General features: G+C 35.4%; 1 protein-coding gene across 1 annotated transcript in view; it reads right to left on the reverse strand.

Moving 5' to 3' along the window:
- The window catches only part of SLCO4C1 (solute carrier organic anion transporter family member 4C1), a 57,050-nt gene that overhangs the window by 20,379 nt on the left and 22,348 nt on the right, over window positions 1-14,323 (reverse strand). The window contains exons 3-5 of the mRNA XM_037032254.1: window positions 3,913-4,095; window positions 1,798-1,894; window positions 268-389 (exon numbers count right to left, since the gene is read on the reverse strand). Coding sequence (XP_036888149.1) covers window positions 268-389; window positions 1,798-1,894; window positions 3,913-4,095 — 402 coding nt within the window. The remainder of the gene's footprint in view (window positions 1-267; window positions 390-1,797; window positions 1,895-3,912; window positions 4,096-14,323) is intronic.

Consider the following 14,323-nt stretch of genomic DNA (forward strand, 5'->3'; position numbering starts at 1 on the left):
AACACATAAAAAACAAACATAGTATACAGGAAGGAGATAAATATGTACAGTTTTCTGATTCTTAATGGAAAACAAAAGAAAACCATGAAAATTAAGATTCCTACCCAATATTTTTTTAAAATAGAGACAGCTATTTAAAAGTTTGCATAGGCAGACAATTAGATTCTTATAAAACAAACAATGTCTTGGGTTCTTATCAATTTATAGAAATCAATACTTTGTCTTATATTGGAATAAAGCTCCTTGGTAAATGAAATAAAAATTTACCTGGTAAATGTTTTGGAAAGCAAGAAAAAGGTACTATCAAAGACCAAGCAAATAACCAAGCCATAAGAAATCCAATCCACCACGCCCCCAGCCATCTTGGGTCATCCTCCGTGATACCAGTGCTATATGATAGGAAAACAGAAGGTTAGAGTCAACTCGATCTTGTTAATTAAAACTCAGTTATAATAATGATATACTTTATAATTCAAATGAATCTACAGAGGTATACTGTTTTAATATCCATATTTCAAGTGGAGTCATTTTGATGAATCAGACAACACATAGTAGGCATAAATGAGAGCTGTAAGAATAATGGTTTGCAATGTATTTCAGAATGGCAAGTAAGACATAAAAGTTTCAAGTATTAAATAGTGAATATAAGTATGTTAAATATACGAAAGCATACATAGAATTTCTGAACATTCTTTATCCAACTTTTCTGTTTTCCTTCTCTCCTATATTAAATACACTCCACAGCACACCACTGATCTTGATAAAAGTCCACACACTGTGCCTCAGTTACAGCATTTATTTAATTATAATGGTATCGCAGAGTGATTTATTACATTTTTCAATAATGGTTTTCATATTTTATATCAATAGTCTCTTCCCCAAAACACAACACAACTTATGGAATTTTCCACTAAAATTAAAATGTCCTTTCTTAAAATCCAGTTCTCTGCTTCCAGGACTTCCTCTGACACCTTTTCATATAGTCTCTAAAAGATTAACTAGGATTAGCAGCCCAAAGGACATATGCCGTGACCACATATTCATTGTTTACAGTCATGCAGAGTATGGTATAGTTATAATTCTCAGTGGTAAAGTGAGAAAATATGACCTCAACTTCAAAATATGTCACCAACTTCTCAATTCAGGAAAAGAAGAGGGTGGCTCAGTGGTTAAGAAGGGAATTTTGGAGTCAAAAAGATCTGCTTTGATTCATGTCTTGACCACTACCCGGCTATGTGTATCAACTATCTCATAAAATTATTAAGAGGAATAAGATTGGCATGTAAAATAAGGTAACACACAAAACCGATGTTTCAGAACATAGTATGGGATAAACATTACCTATTACCATTCCCCATCGTCACAGTTATTAAAACTGCAAATTGTGATCTCTATGACATCATCAGAGCTACTGCAGAACTTAGTCTGAGAATCACAGACTCTTGACCCTTCAAATGATCTACCTCCAGCTAAACCTACTACAAGCATAACTAATTTTGATTCAATCTTCTTTTGAACAATGCATGGAGTCTTGTATATCCATTTTGAAAAATTTAACCAGGTTATTATTAAACATCCTTATTTATTAATTAAAATTATATGTTAAAAGATTATATGACATTAACTCATGAAACAATGCAGCCAAATATTATATAAAAATTATGTTTATTGAATTTTGTTTCCTGAAAAACTCCTCATGCAATACTAAGTAAATATAGTGAAGATGTTCTGTCTATGATGTTAACATTATAATAATAAAATAAATTTGAATAAAAGAAAAACAGATATTTGCCTTGCCTTTTTCCCAAACCAACATCAATGTACAAGGTTAGCAGCTGTCCTCCCAACACATAGCCAATAGCAGGGCCTAATACTGACATAGAATAGCCAATTCCTGGAAGAAGGACAAAGACATGGAAAATGGTCATCCATGCAACTGTGTTTTGAATGTATAACAATAGCAAAGAAACACAAATATTTTACTGTAGAAAGATCAAAATTAGGATTACATGAAAATTACACACATTTTCACTAAAATAATGCCATTTGAATGGTGTCACCTATAAAATCCAAGAGCTCAAAATATATAGTTCAATGTAAAAGTTGATAGATTATGACAATAATTGCAATAAATCCCAATAATTATTTCTGTTGTTTGTAAGCCAACCAGACTATGGTATTCTATTATAGCAGTCCGAATGGACTAATTCAGTCCCCTACATTAGAATAACAGATTGATAAAGTGAAAACACATGTGCTAATAAATAACACATTAATTGGCTGTGGGGCCATGGATAGTCTAATTAGCTCTACCTTGTAGAACATCAGGGGAAAAATTTAAGAGAAATTTATGCTGTCAAAAGTTTAAAAAATTAGATCACAAGAAAAAAATCAACCTGTACATCAAAAGGGTTAATCTGAAACGCTACAGAGTTTCTGGGTACTGTCTTGTGGTTTTTCTTGTTGACTTCAGTCAACAGGATGTGGTAAGTCACACAGAATAGCAGAGCTCAATCTCCACACCCTGTGTAAGTTAGCTTGGAATTCAAGCAGTCTGTCTACTGTTTGGATGGCACTTCCAGGAAGGTGTGCATGCTCAGAACAAGAAATAGGGCAGGATATTCAACAACTCTTTTTTTAAAAATTATTTTATTGTTGTTCAATTACAGTTGTCAGCATTTCCTCCACCACTCCCCCTGCCCACCCCAAACGAATCCACCTCCCTCCCTTACTTCCACCTTCCACCTTTGGTTTGTCCTTGTGACCTTTACAGTAGTTCCTGGAACCTCCCCCCCCCCATTGTCCCTTCCTCCTCCCCTCTGGCTATTGAAAGATTGTTCTTAATTTCAATGTTTCTGGTTATATTTTGTTTGCTATTTTCTTTTGTTGATCATGTTCCAGTTCAAAGAACCTATGCACCCCAATGTGCATAACCAAACTCTTAACTGCACTCAAGTGAAGGACATGATGTCAATAAATAATAAAACAAACAAAGTAATATTGTGGTGTAGACTGCTCTGCCTGGTTTTAGGAATTCTATCTCTATCCCTTGTGGCTAAGGGCGAGGGACGACCTTTGGAATGTGAGCCACAGGGGACAAAGCTTGTCTCTGGTAGCAAATGCTGCCTCAGTTTCCTCTCCCTGCCCCCAAAGCTTGGTCAGAAGTCAATGACAGGTAAGACCCCTCACAGTGGGGGAAAACCTAAGCCAGACTCGATTACTTGGGAGGCCATTATGGAAGGACTGGGGGGCTGCAACAAAGAGCAATGGACCACCCCACCCCCCACCCCCCCACCCCCGCTTTGACATAGCCCGAGTCCCCATGTTCTCTGGGAGAAGTGCTTCCTCGCTCTAATCCCCGTAAGCCTGAATACCTGATGGGGAGAGGTGCAGCTCCTTGCCTTGCTAGAGCATGTCCTGGGGAAAAATCTGACATCATAAAGACTTGCTGATAAACCTGTGAAATCTGCTCTGCTAAGAGTGCTTTCATATGTTAAGAGTTCGAGCAGGAAACCCTAAAACTCTGTTCCTGACAGACTCTGACTCATAGTAAGCCCTCAGATTTCTTTGAAATGTTATCCACTGTTTGATCCTTGCCGCCCTGTATTCCTGTGTAAAAGCCCTGGAGCAGGGGTCTCGGGGCCTTTGTCTCCCGTGAGAAACTGGCCACAGCTCACCTCTCCTCCCCAGCAGATCACAACATGACCCTGTCACATTCACTTTCTTCCCTGGCACACGGTGGGGCGGGGGGACTCACGCGAAGCTGCCTCCACAATATTGCATGTGTCTCATGGAAATTCTTATGAAATTACATCTAACTTTTAAAGTAAGTATGTGTTCACTTTATTTGTAAATTAAACAAGTAATAAGATGAAATGATACTGAGACATTTGTATTACAGAGCAAACTTACCTATATAAAGAGAAGACTTGTGTGTGGGCACAGAATCATCCAGAAAGGCTGTCCCCAGTGTATAGAGAGGAGTCCCTCCTGTCCCCAGCAATAGTTGTCCCAAGATGAAGACATACAAGTAGTTGGAAAGTGAAGAACTTGAAGAGGTGCAACTGGTTCTATTCCTTGTTATTAAGCAAGTATCTTTAGGAAAACAAATAAAGTGATGAATATAAAGTAATTCAACTAATATTTTAATATTTATCTTTATAAATTATACTTGCCTAACATAACCCTCTTTATTGCTTCCAATCACTTCACTTGGATTATATTTAGCTATTTTAAAATACATTTATTAGTAAAGAGAATTATGAAATATCACCATGTTAAAATTTAGAAAATGTAGAACAAAACTGAGAAACAATACTTTAAGAATCCAAATTAACAAATTTCCAGCTACATTAATATAAACACGATTGAAGCAAGTGGTGCCAACGCATGCATACAGTATGACCACCATACTGAATTTATGAATGAATTTCTTCAACAAATATGAAAAGTGTAGTTGGGTAATAAAATATTTTGGTCAAAATAGTAATTCTTAATATTCACCACAAAGCAGTAATATTTGGAAGCTATGTATATTTTCTTTTTTACAGCTCAAACTATTTTATTACCTTTACATTTTGAGGAAATCTATGGGGTCTGCAGGATATTCTTTTGAATATCATCAAAAGAAAAATGGTTCTCTTTAAAATTTTATTTAAACCTGAAAAATCACAGTCAAACTCTGGGTGGATCCATATTTCCTAAACTTGTCTGATAATATTAATGAAGAAAGATGCTTTTTAAAAATATAGTTCATCTCTTCCCTTTGAATCTGGCATAGTACCAAGAAATTGGCATTTTAATAATGACCTCAGCTAATTCTATTTTCATTTCCTTAATAACAGATCAAGACATTTCCTGTCACTATTTGTGTTACCTCCCTAGCTATGTTGGACATTTGAATCGTAATTTCTGGTTTCAATATTCAGTTTCTCAGAGATAGTAGATTAGACTAATAATCTCGTTATCTGACACATCGCAAGATTTAATACATGTTGTATTTCTTGGTTTAGGATTTTTTCTATTTCTTTTGTGCAGTGGGTAAAATTGCCTTTGTTTATAAATAGGTAAATATCCTTCTGTAGTAATCTTCTGTAGACATTTTCACTGTAAGAGTATTCTGTGGGGTTTTGGAATGTGTTGTTTTCCAGAGGAAGTAAACCATGAGGATTCAACATGGTTTTTAAAGTGAATTTTAAATAGAACAGAAGAATATTAGACAAGCACATAACTGTCCCCCCCCCCCCGCCTTGTTCCCCTTTTACGCTCTCCCAGGTGCTGAGATGGAGGCAACAAACCCATTGGCAGGTCTTTTTATCATTTTTCAGACATTCTTCTCCCACATTCACGTTTTATGTCCCTTTACCTTCTTACACAAATGTGATCATGCTAAATACATGATTCTCATATTTAACAACTTTCAGGTTTCAGTTATTATGTCCTGAACATCTTTGATGTTGGAACTTAGAGCTATATTTAAAATTCTTTGTTGGCACTGTTATACTATTCCACGGCCTGAATGTCCCATGATTTATTTACCTAAAATACACAGTCTGTATTTAATAATAATGTAACATATTATGAATATTATAGATATGTTTAGGTCATTACAAACAATGTTATGATGAATATATTTAAAATTTATCTTGGCATATTTGTACAAGTAAATCTGTAGTTTACGCTCCAAAATGTGAAACTGCCAGGTCAAAGCCTATAAATATGTATATTTTGATACAGCCAAATTGCCTTATCAAAAAGTTACACAACTATTTAATCCCACCACCAATGCAGCATTTACATAATAAAAACCTGCCTGTCTCATTGCCTATCTCTATACATAAACATAATTTTTTAAATTGTATTTTTATTATTTTTATTTTTTTAAAGATTTTATTTATTTATCTTTAGAGGAGAGGGGAAGGGAAGGAGAGAGGGAGAGAAATATCAATGTATGGTTGCCTCTGGTGTGTCCCCTGCCGAGAACCTAGCCTGCAACCCAGGCATGTGCCCTGACTGGGAATCGAACCACAATGGTCTGGTTCACAGGCCCGCGCTCAATCCACTGAGCTACACCAGCCAGGGCTAAATTTTATTTTTAAAGAGTATCAATGAAATTAATCATTTTTTCATGTTTATTGGCCACTTGCATTTTTTATGTGACACAGCTTTTCAAACTGACTTTATAGGTTCTGACAAAGTCTTCCCTTCTCCAAGATCACATATAAATTTGCAATGATTTTATCCTGACATTTTTATTACTTTTTTAAACTTCATATGTAATATATTTTAGTCGGATGAGACAGCCTTCTATTGGGTTAACAAAAGAGCACACCTCTTATAACATTTCTTATGTATGGGTTTACTTCTGAGTGCTCTGATTCGTGCAGCCCCTCTCCAGCACAAATTTCTGGTAATTATTTCAGCTGCCTAAGCTTTGAGGGTATCGATACCTCGGTCTGCAGCTAACCCATTTTTCATTATTGCATGAAAGGCTCTGAAACCATTAACATTTTATTTTATCATTTTCCCAAATTAACAAGGCCTCAGATCTATCTATGAGAACTTTCACTTATTGATTTCAGAGAGAGAGAGAGAGAGAGGAAAGGAGACAGAGAGAGGAAAGGACCTAGAGAGAAATACTAATTTGTTGTTTCACTTATTTATGCATTCACTGATTGATATGTGCCCAGTCCAGATACTGAACCCACAAACTTGGCATTTCTGGATGATGTCTGGCGGGGACCAAACTGAACTACCCAGCCAGGGCTACTTTTAAAAATGATTATGTCTAATATATCACTCTGCATTATTTCTAAGTAATTCTCTTCTATTGACATTCTTAGACTTGAAACAAAGAAACAGCATATCAGGACAGAGAGGCATGGACATTAAAAGCATATTGCTAAGTAAAAGAATCCAATCTGAAAGGGCTACACATTTTTTATGGTGCCAATTTTAAATAGTTTTATTTATGACATTGCATTTTCCACTTTACAATACAGTGCTTATAAATTGCATTATTTCCCTGCACATAGAGTCCACATTCAAGTATCAAGAATGCTCAGTTTCATCACATAGCAGCTCAACTTTTAAAACTGCCATTGAATTTGCTACATATTTGGGTCCTTCAATATTTTGTGTGGAACAATGCTAAATCTATGCAAAAGGTTGACTTAATGGTAGCCCACCACTCTTCAATGGTGGGCTGAGAGGAGGTACCCCCAGATGGAGGGGTTTCACCCCCAGGGAAGCCCCCAGGGATTCCTCCTGGCATGCCTACCCTACTCTAGTACAGCTTGGTGATGACTGGGTTGCAGACTTTTTCCAGCTCTTACTGCTGATACTCAAATTCTTCCTTTTCTGCAGTCTGATTTTCTCATCAAGCTAGTTGATGATTTCATTGCACTTGTCAAAAATCTTGTTTATCCTCATCACTGATCTTGCCTTGAAGCATCTCACCTTCAACAGTTTTCATAGTTGAATGCATAGGATTCAAGTGAATTCCTGGAAGACATCTTGTCCCTCTGCTCCTCATCTTCAGATTTGTACTTCTCAGCTTCCTGGACCATACGCTCAATGTCTTCCTTGCTCAGGCAACCCTTGTCGTTAGTGATGGTAATCTTGTTCTCTTTTCCTGTACTCCTATCCACAGCAGACATTAAGGATGCCATTGGCATTGACAGCAAAAGTGACTTCAATCTGAGGAACACCACAAGGTGCAGGAGGTGTGCCTGTGAGGTCAAGCTTGCCAAGCAAGTTGTTATCCTTGGTTACAGCATGCTCACCTTCACAAACAGGAATGAGCACACCAGGCTGGTTGTCAGAGTAGTTGCTGAAGGTCTGTGTCTGCTTGGCAGGAATCACATTGTATGATTCCATCTGGAAAGGCACTATTTCTCATAGTGATGGTAAATACATTAGTGGTTGCCAAGGGATCAGGAAGAGGGAATGCGGGTTAAATAAATGCAACACAAAGGATTTTTTTTAGGGTGGTAAAATCATTCTATATGATAGTTTAATTGTGAATATAAAACACTATGAATTTGTCTAAATTCATTGAACTTTACAGCACAAAGGAACATTTACTGTACGCAAATTTTTAAAATCAGTAAGAGGTCAGAAGTTTACAGGATAAATTGCAGAAAGCGACAAAAGCATCTAACCATAGTGAAAATGCATAAAACCACCTCACTAAAGGGAGTGGGGGTAAGGGTGCTGACCTAAGTAACTTTGGAAATGAGTGGAATCTGAAAGACTGCAGGCAAAAGGAACTGTACATAATCACTGTTTTCTAAATGACAACATTATTTCCCATTCTCTAATTACAGGGCCTCTTTTGCAGAAATGGTGGCTTCTAAAGACAGGGACAAGAAACATACAGGACTAGCCTAAAGTACCTCACAGTTCCAACAAGAAAAGCAGTTCTCAAAACAAACAAACAGAACCCCACCATGGACCCTGGCCAGGTAGCTCAGTTGGTTAGAGTGTCACCTAGATAGGTCAAGGTTGCAGATTTGATTCCTGGTCAGGGCACATACAAGAATCAACCAATGAATGATAAATAAGTAAAACAACAAATGTCTCTGTCTCTCTTTCTCCCTACCCTTCCTTTTGCTCTCTAAAAAAAATAAATAACAATAATAATAAAAAAACCCACACAATGATGGAAGTCTGTCAAAGGGACACAAGCCAACCGAAAGCAATCTGGTGGCCATAGCTGGAATAATTTGAGCAACAAAATAAAGTAGCACTAGATTATAACCCAAAGTATTATATATAAAATATTATGGATATTATATATAACATATCCATCCGCACTGAAAAAACAAATGATTGAATAATTAAATAAATGTGGAAGAAAGAAACAAAAGTCTAGATCAGAACAATTTTAGGTAATTTCTATTGATATTCCATCCTCCAAGAGGAGAGCGTAACACCTCACTTCTAAAGTGTGAGTGCACGTGGTGACTTTTGTCCAAAGAGTAGAGCATGGAAAGTGAAAACTAACAAACAAACAAAAATGAGTTCATGGTGGATTAACCTGAGAAACACTACCTCAGCTGGGTGATCAAGGTCATCATCAAGAGTGGTAAGTGGTATGGAGAGCATAGACCCTTGATATGATATGATGAAAATGGTACTTTGCCCATGTGGTCCTCCCTCAAAAAACTCACAACACCAGTTTTATCACTGGAAAAACATCAGACAAGTCTCAGTTGAAGAACATTCTATGAAACATATGACCAGTGCCCCTCAAAACTACCAAGATTAAAGAGAGGGGGGAAAGAAAATAAGAAAAAAGAAGAGAAAAGAAAAGAAAAGGAAAGGAAAAAGGGAAAGGAAAAGGAAAGGAAAGGAAAGGAAATAAATGGGAGGGAGGGAGGGAGGGAAAAAAGAAAAATAAATATGAGAAATCATCATAGCCAAGAGAAGCCAAATGAGTATGAAAAGTAAATGTATCACAGTATCTTGTATCAGATCCTGGAACAGGAGAAGAACATAAAATAAAAATTAAGAAAATCTGAATAAAGTATAAAATAAGGCTTCAGTTAATAAGTACAAACATGAACAGATGATGTATCAATATGATACAATATGTAGCCTACAAATTAAGATGTTAATAATAGGGGAAAATTAAAACTATAAACTACATTTGCAATTTTTCTGTAAATCTAAAACTGTTCTAAAAATCAAATTTATTAAAAATTTTAAAGTACAGAATAAAACAACCCATTACAAATACAAACAAATTTTAATAAACAATGAAAGTAAATAAAAACGAAAATATACAGCAGCAATTTTAATTAAGCAGATACTGCCAGAGATGCAAGAATAGACAGAAAAAGTTAAAACAACAGACTTTAATTTTTACTTTTCTCAGTCCAAGAGAACATACTATTAAAAGCAAAAAAGGATAGAGAAGATGTAAACATTCTTTACACTGAATTTAGGAAAACATGTCAAATTATATTCTCTAATAAAATTATGCCTTCAATTTTTAGGTCTCATGTACAATTCAAAAAAAAAAAAGAAACAACCAACACTGACAAAATATTACAATGCAAAATATCTATATGCATCCTGAAGAGTAAATAACAATATTTTATGATCAGAATGAAGATTTGATCAAAAACTAGAATTTTCTAATACAACAAAATGAAAAGGGCCTACTATCTGAAACTCAAAAAGTTTTAAATTCTATTACATTATTCTTAAACTAAAATATTTGGAATTACCAAATTTCTCAAAATGATAATATAAACAATACACACAAAAAAATGTGTGCTATTAACTACAATAGTTCTTATAAGAAAATTATCTTATTCATGCAGAAAAAGACCCTCCCCATCAAAATAAAAATATATAAAAGTAAATAACAAATTCATGAGTTGCTCCCAACACTAAATACCACTATAGTTAGATGAAGGTTGTTACAGAATATCTATGGAGAATATAGTATGCAAGAGAATACCCCCCCAAAAAAGGCAAGCAATTAAGAGGCCTCTCTAATTAAAATAAAGAATTAACAAATAAATGGAAACCTGACCAATGGAATAAAACTTATTAAAAATTAACAAAAAGTAAATCATTTCAAATAATTAGTAAAATAAACTAAAAGCTAACATAATGAAAAGGGAGAAATTACATATAAACAAATAATACATGAGGAAAAAAAGGAAATAAAGTCTAAAGAGAGAAAAATTTTTAAAAAATCACAGGTGATTACTTAGAGCAAATTTCTAGAAAATAAATTTGAAAATCAAAAATGATTAATTCCCAAACCCATAATTTAGACATGAATTTTACCGAGCTTTTAAATATTAAGTAGTAATGACAATAATAATATTATACTACTGAATGCTACTTAAACTATTCCAGAACATAGAAAAATGGGTAACATCACCAAAATATTTTTATGAATTGAATACAAATTGCTACCAGATGGTAAAAAAGTGATTAACAAAAGAAAATCATAGACAGCGCTGGCTAGTGTAGCTCAGTGGATTGAGCATGGGCCTGTGAAGCAAAGGGCTGCTGGTTCAATTCCCAGTTAGGGCACATGCCTGGGTTGCAGGCCAGGTCCCCAGCAGGGGATACATGAGAGGCAACCACACATTGATGTTTCTCTCCTGCTCTTTCTCCTTCCCTTCCCCTCTCTCTAAAAATAAGTAAATAAAATATTTAAAAAAAGAAAATCATAGACAAATATTTTTCTGAATATCAATACAAAAGATCACAAATAAAATATTAGCAACAAAATCCAGCAACATATTAAAAACATAGCAGCTCTTTTTTAAAAACCACATTTTTAAAATCTAAGAAAATTTAACATGTTAGATCTAATCAGAAAAATCAAATGACCACTTTAATAGATTTTAATCAGACATTTGATAACTGTCAACATCAAATCATATTATCAACATAAACAGAAACTGAAATTTATTTTGAATGATCAAATATATAAGTATGCATATACCCCCATGCACACCCACATGCTGCTAGAATAGGAGTGGCTCAAGGAAATTTGGAACTACACATCTCTACAACTTTTCCTGGAGGGCAAGAGAAAGGAACCTATGAACTGAAATAAGAAGCAAAGCTATCTTCATTTGCAGAAGTTGTAACTGTCTTTCTGGAACACTGAGAAATTAATGGAAAAACTAATAAAAACCATCAGACAATTCACTAAGGTAGTAAAATATAAAACTAACATATAAAAAAATCAGTAGACTTTATCTGCACAAGTTACATGATGTGAGGGATGAAAAACACAAGGTACAGTAGGAAAAACAAACTAATACACTCAAAAATAAGTGGGACCATCCTGTGTGAAAATTACAGTCTACCTAGCATCACAGACAAGCCAGCAAAGTGGGGCAGAACAAGGAACCATTTGTCATTGCCAAGGTGCCAGAGAAAAGACTAAATTTTAACAGAAATGTTTATGTAGGGGAAAAAAAGTAAAGGATTTACCCATGAGGAGCATCCACCTCAACAGAGAGAATCCCTGCTTGTCCAGAACAGTCCCTCTCCTGCATAACTACAATTCTACGCAGAACTCCAAGATGGTTCCCCAAATTCCCCATCCTGATGCCTGAGATGGTGACTATGGCAACAGCATGCCTTTGGTTATGTGACAGTGGCAAAAGGGATTCTGCACAGTCACTTAAGGTGACTACTCAGTGGACTCTGAACAAGTCAGGAGGATTATCTGGTTGTGCTCAATCTAATCACCTGAGCCCTTTAAAATAAAAAAGGTAAAGCAAATATGTCACAATAGTCTCCAGAAAAATGTCACCACGATGTAGACTTAAAAATTATCATATTGCCATACTTTAAAAAAAGTAATAAAAGCAATTGTTTCTTAAGGACAAAAGCTGAAAATAAGGATTTAATAAGATCATAAATGTGGTGAGATTAGAGAAGGGAAAAGCAGGCTAAAAGAACTCAGGAAAGACACGAAATACACTGAAAACTCCTACAGAAATAGAAGACACCGGCATGAACAAAAGAGAGAAAAGAGACTGAGAATTACAAGAACTGACAAAAGAAGCTTAAGGAATATGAACAAAATTAGACAAACAAAAACTGAGTCAAAAGATTACAGAGAAAATTATATAAATGAGATCCAAACAAAACTCAAACCTATGTATAGTCAATCAAAACATTTCTAAAAATATATTAGAAGGCAAAACTTAGGAAACTTTCCTGAAGTAAATGAGGACTGATCTATATTTAAAAGGGCATAGCGCATCCCAGAAAATTCTGTTTCAGGACTTTCAACAAGAAGACATTCCCTTGGAAGGTTACTAGATTTTCAAGGTGAAGAAAGACTTCTTTGAACAGTCAGGGGGAAAGTCACTTTCTGCGGAGTGAAATAAAAAATGCTTAGCTGAAATCACACTTCGTACAGCAACATTAATCCACAGACACAACAAAGGGATGTCACTGGCAGAGACAGTGAAGGACAATTTGACTTACAAATCAGATGTTCCAACTGTCATTTAAACATAAAGAGACCGCTGATTTTTTTCTGACATGACATTATTATCATGCCTATGACAAAAATGTTGTTATTCTTAGGAGGAACATGGTGCCGTGTCCTGTCGTCTGCAACTTACCTTGGTTCAAAGTAGAAGGAACCATACATACGCACGCATAAATAAGGCCAAACGGATGGGACAAATGGATGGTTAAATCCAGGGGGACTGTTAGGAATACCCATTTTACCCTTTGTAACTTTTCTATGTGCTTAAAAATTTTTATGATAAAATGTTGAAAAATAAAAAAAGATAAACATAAAGGCAAAAACCAAACACTTAAATATATTTAAAATGTCATTAAGTTAACCTTTCCTGTGGGGAGATAAAAAGAAGCCTGTGAGAGGGTGTATTTCGGAGATGTTGTGGGGGCCCAAACATCATTCATCGTAAGTAATATTAAATAATATTAAATATTAAATGCTATTACATAGCATCTGTTAAAAACACCTTCATAAAATAGCTAGATTTCCCTATAATATAAATTCTGTGGCGTTATTTGTTGAGTAAACTATTTGAACCTAGAATTTAAAATTCTAATGGGAAATTTAAAATTTTCTAAAATAAAAATATTTGCAACACATTTTAAAAGCACATGATTTGACTATGTACCACAAGAGGGAGCTCCTCTGTTGTTTATAAACATAGAGCCTTGCTAATAAAATTAAGGCTTAAAATTTAATGGACAAACTAGTGACCTGTCTGGCCCACTAATATACACAGAAACTAAAGGCAAAGGGACAAAATGAAATCTACACAGCAGAATGCTTAGTAGTTAAATATCAAGTTCATCTCAACCCTCACCCCAGGCATTTACCTTCAAAACCTAAAAATTAAAAGGGACATGTTTTCTTCTGGGCCCCTCCTGCAGCCTGCAGAAAGGCAGGATGCTGCAGCCTGAGATGAAATTCCACACCCCCAACCACAGTTTCCTGAAAGTACTTCCAGGAAGTATCCAGGTCTCCTGAGAGGCAGAACAGGGATGCTTGGGTCTGCCTAGTTACCTGTATCAGGCACTTTGAGGTGGCTAACCTTAATCAAAAACAGCTTCTTTCTCCCTTCCCAGGGAGTGACTACATTTCTTCCCCTGGTTCTACTTCCCATCCCCTAATCACTGCTCTGAAGAAGAAAGAGCTGTTGCTTGTATTTCAACTTGATCATTCCCAAGTTTAAACACCATCTGTGCCATGGCCTAGAGAATGTGGGTCACCCTTACATCCCTCTCTGATAACCTCTGCTCACCTATTCTGTTACCAACCTTTCAAACGCCTCTTAAAATTTTT

This window comes from Sturnira hondurensis, unplaced genomic scaffold (genome assembly GCF_014824575.4).
Source record: "Sturnira hondurensis isolate 20B ecotype Veracruz unplaced genomic scaffold, ASM1482457v3 Scaffold0021354, whole genome shotgun sequence".
In the NCBI taxonomy this organism is placed as follows: domain Eukaryota; kingdom Metazoa; phylum Chordata; class Mammalia; order Chiroptera; family Phyllostomidae; genus Sturnira; species Sturnira hondurensis.